At 42.9% G+C, this 4,594-nt stretch overlaps 1 protein-coding gene across 1 annotated transcript; it reads right to left on the minus strand.

Annotated features, from left to right (window-relative positions):
* On the minus strand, nt 1-627 carry LOC125532564 (putrescine hydroxycinnamoyltransferase 3-like). The gene has a single exon (XM_048696583.1). The coding sequence runs from the start codon at nt 625-627 to the stop codon at nt 1-3; it is 627 nt and encodes a 208-aa protein (XP_048552540.1).
* Between the last annotated feature and the right edge of the window lie 3,967 nt (nt 628-4,594).

Raw genomic sequence — 4,594 nt, forward strand, 5'->3', positions numbered from 1 at the left:
CTATAAATTTAAATAGTACTCGCGATTGCGGTGGTCGAACTCGAACTCGATGCGGCAGTGAGAGGGGCGGGGCTTGAATAGGTCGAGGTGGTTGTACATGGGCGCGAGGCCCATGGTGAGGCCCCTGGTGGCACGTCCCCACGCGACGAGGAAGTTGCTGGTGGCGCGGCCGTCGGCGACGGCGTGGCTGCGGCTGAACCCCACCACGAGGGAGCCGCAACTGAACCGCGTGAGCTGCACCACCACCACCACCTTGATCGCTTCCTCTTCGAGGTCCGTAAGCAGCTCCGGCTTGGGATTGGGCAGGGCCACATCGGCCATGTCGGCGTCGGCGTCCACGCACGCCTCCACCACACGGGCACCCCGGTCATTGAGCAGCACTGCCGGCCCCTCGCTGCGGTTGCGGACCAGCTGCCCCGCCAAGGCGCGGTACTCCGAAAGGGCAACAGCTAGGCCCTTCTCTAGAGCCGCCGTGGTGGGCGCCGGCGCCGCAAAGGCATAGATCATGGCCATCTGCATTTGGTCCGTCACCTTGTCAAAGACAGAGAGAGGGATGTACTCGGGGCCATCGACCTGCTTGGTGGACGCAGGCTTCACCAGCTTGGAGCTCAGGACGTGGACCTCCATTGCCGGCCGGGAGCTCAGCATTCCACAACAGTGGCCCTCTGCGTACCTGCCTATTGCTTTTGAGGCAAGTGAGCGGATGTGCTTGCTCATGACTACGGTATACCTGCCTGCCTATTTATAAAGGGGCAGGGGTATCTTCGGTGGGCCAAAATTAACTACAGCCTCTCGACCAGATCGGCCCCGTACATACCATTGCTCCATAGCATGGTTAATAGTATAGCCAACTGTTATCTATAATAAAGTGCCATGTCATCTATAGCCAATCTTAGAGTCAATATGTATAACAATTAGTTATAAGTATGTGTTACTTTATTAATGCATGGCCCATCTTTCCTTTTCATATAGTATCTACGAGCACGTGCCGCAGCTGGCTCTTGCATTAAAACCTGCTTACATTCTCTCTCCTAACCTTATAGCCAATATGTATAACAATTAGCTATACTAGTCGTCAACCCGTGCGGCTGCACGGGCTAGTTATTGTAGGTACAATGACCCTTAAAATTTTATACCATTTATTACATGTGAAATTTTTCTTATTTTAGAACGGAGGCACTTACCCAGCCTTAAAATAAGGCCCGTGCACACACATAAGGTACTCACTATTTATTTTAGCTATGGTGTTGCTTAAATTTTATACCATTCATTCAAAACGCAAAGCAGTGGCACAACTCCAATGCAGGCCTAGATAGATTACCAAACTACACAACCATGTGCAGGCTTTCCTCTCAACCCAGATTACATGTTGAATATTTCTGTAACTTTTTGGTTAAAACATTTATCTATATAGATGTTGTGCTTTTTAGTTCAGACCACTCTGGTGTCTATAAATACAAGGGAATTGGACCAACCAAAACAAACTGAAATCCGAATAAAATGATGCAATATATAATGGTAACATTTCGAGCATCTACAACACTACATTAGGGTGTGGCGTAATGACAATTTTGCAAAATCTAAACTTTGTGTCAATGCTCTTATACCTAATTACCTCTGTGGCTTGAAAATTCACTCATTAGCACAAAAATGGAAAATTATCCAACAATAGACTATTAGTTGGAGACAATAAAGTTCAAGGCTTACTATTTAAGATAATCTATTCTCGACGCATTTCCAAATGAATCAAGGTCGTGAAAACTTGTTAGGCGCCAAGTTAAAGGAAAACAGTTGACCTTGATTAATTATGATTCTCACGGATGTAACTCTGGTTTCTTCCCACCATTCTCTAATAGCACCGCTTGGATCTTCTCGTTCACCTGTACCACCTGTCATAATAAAAAAGAATTCTTCAAATTAAATAGTAGAATTGATTATGTATCAGTAGGCACTGAATTTTCATTTGTTTTAACATGAATTGATGCTTCTCACAAAACAACATCACATATAAGGAATAGTAATGCCATGCGTAATGTCTTGCTGTAGTGCAGAGCTTCTGTGGTCAGCAACAATATTTCATCAAGAAACACACCAACGTTCTAGTTTCACTCCATTGTCCAGCAGAAGAAGCATGGAGAAAAATGGTTTAGCAACTATAATAGGGAAGGTCTCTTCTAAAAATATGATAGACATGTTTGGTAACCTATTTTTGGAATGCATGTACGGTTCTCAGCATAGTAATAAAATGGACTCTGTCCATATTATTTTCTATGCTTGAACTCCAATCTTTTTCCACAAATAGTTGTAGTGTTACATTTAATCTTATAAAGATCAAATGTCGTATGAAGCTAGTATGTAGCTCAGCCTATTTTACAAAATAATAGGTCAATATAAATTAAATAGAAGCTCAATTTTCTTGTGAGGCGAGCAACTATACATAGAAGTTTGTGGAATTGTAATAGGAAAAATAAACTTGAGTAAACTGAGGGCTAAAGAAAAATGGCTGAGATTTTGCAATGTAATGGCTGGACCTTTATATTTCAAAGAACAATCGATCCAAAAGTGTGCCTAATTATAGATTGTGCTATTGATGTACACATTCCCAATGGTTGCAAACTCTACGGCTTCCAACCTTCACTTATAAATATCTTCAGTTTGCAAAATATGACACTAAGTGCACCCTGACAATGATAGAAGATCAAAGGATCAGCCGCCAAAATATCTTCACCTGCTTATCCATTGACGCATGTTTCAGTTTTAAGGGAAAATTACATAAGGACAAATTAGTTATTGACAACAGTGACTATATAAATAAGAGATCATCTATATAAATAAATAACAGCTAACAAAGGACAGGGAAACAAAATAGAAGCCCACTGTAATATTCCCATCATTCCCATTAATACATGTAAACTTCTCTCGGAATTGATTATGCAACTCAAAATAGTTAGCTGCTTGCCGTTTTAAAAGGCTTCCATGTCTGGATGTAGCGTTCTCTATCCACAAAGGCGATGCAGTCATGTATGTGTAAAGTAGGGGAACATATAGGAGTCGTAAATGCAACAGCTAGTATATCTCTCATGGAACACAACTTTTGTTACTTAGTATAACATGGAACAGTGATAGATTTGAAGGAAAGCCATTCTATTAACTGAAGCGCACAACCATCCAACCACTTTTGCATATAATATTTCAGGTTAGAGAGCCCTCCCAATAGTTTGCCTCTCATGGCTCTTTTGTTGAATTTTTTTGAAGGATTTTTCTTGCACAGATCTTATAGCATCCCTTTGTTGGCTGCAGTTTCTGGGTGGGCAATGGGCATCCTAACATCGCCACATGGTCAGCACCATCTTCTCGAGTTTTTTGTGCGACGCGACAGCCCAGCACCAGCGGGAAGCCCGGCATCCAATTCTTGACAACAACTTTGCACTCAACCTTGACATGCAACCAATCCTTGTTGATAGCAGTTTCCCACTCAAACATGATGGGATCCCATCGTATCATCCTCATGAAATATATGCCAAAGTATCTCTTTGATGTGTCATTGCGGTGTGGTACACAAATATACTTATTAACAATCAAGGCAAGAATTGTGAGACTTTGGGATAAAATATAATTCCCACCAACTTGAAAAAAGAAGTAGAAACCACACACGCCACATTAAAATTGCAGAGGATAAAATTCAAACCTACTTAGGAATATCATGTGGTAAACAAACATATTAAGAAACTTGCTAGCATTAGCCCCTGCTGTACTTGCCTGGTCCTTGGTATACCTCCAGCAGAATTGAGCCTCTAATTGTGTCGCTTTAAGTGGGTCAGCCATGCCACTCGTGGGAAGGAGGGGCTAGAAGAAACTATCAGGTACCTCCCAACAGGCCACCACGACATGGGAGGCACCTGGATCGGGCAGCTCACCTATAGATGGAGAGGCATTAGCCTCAGGTCAACCTTGCTTGTACATCTAGTCCTTCGACTGGTAGACAGTTCGTAGTTGCTTACAGAACCTGCAGATGGAGCACCGATTGCAGCGACAGTGTCATGATTCCAGCGATGGTGGAGACTACGTAGCGTGAGTGGTCGAGCAAGGAGGCGACGGACAGGGGATCGAAGGAAACGGATCGTTTTAGATGAAGTCTCGAGATGAGAAGGAGGAGTACCTGATGTCGAGGAGCGGCGCTAGGGATTTGTGGATCATCCACGTGTGCCTCGTGGGGTTAGATCGCTTGAGCAGAAATTCCCCGAGGAAGACGTCCTTTTTTTACAGGGAGCAAATTTTCTGGCTCGAGGTGGGACATTACGCTAGGACTCTTGAGGATTAACGTGAACACTTTATTAGTGCTTCCAATAGATACGTGAGAGTTTTTTCAAAAAAAAAAAGATACGTGAGAGATTGGCTGATGGGAGAGAGATAAGTTAGTTTTTCCCCATTGGAGAGATAAATGAGACGTGGAGAATGATACTTGATTTTTTTCGATGAGTCGATCTACACCATAATAATTCGGTCTCATCAGATTAACGGCTCGTAAAATCTAATTAACGTGAGAATTTCTAGGAAGTGCCTAATTAGTATAGGTATAGATAGAACATAGAAT

The sequence above is a fragment of the Triticum urartu genome, chromosome 1 (genome assembly GCF_003073215.2).
Source record: "Triticum urartu cultivar G1812 chromosome 1, Tu2.1, whole genome shotgun sequence".
Lineage (NCBI taxonomy): Eukaryota > Viridiplantae > Streptophyta > Magnoliopsida > Poales > Poaceae > Triticum > Triticum urartu.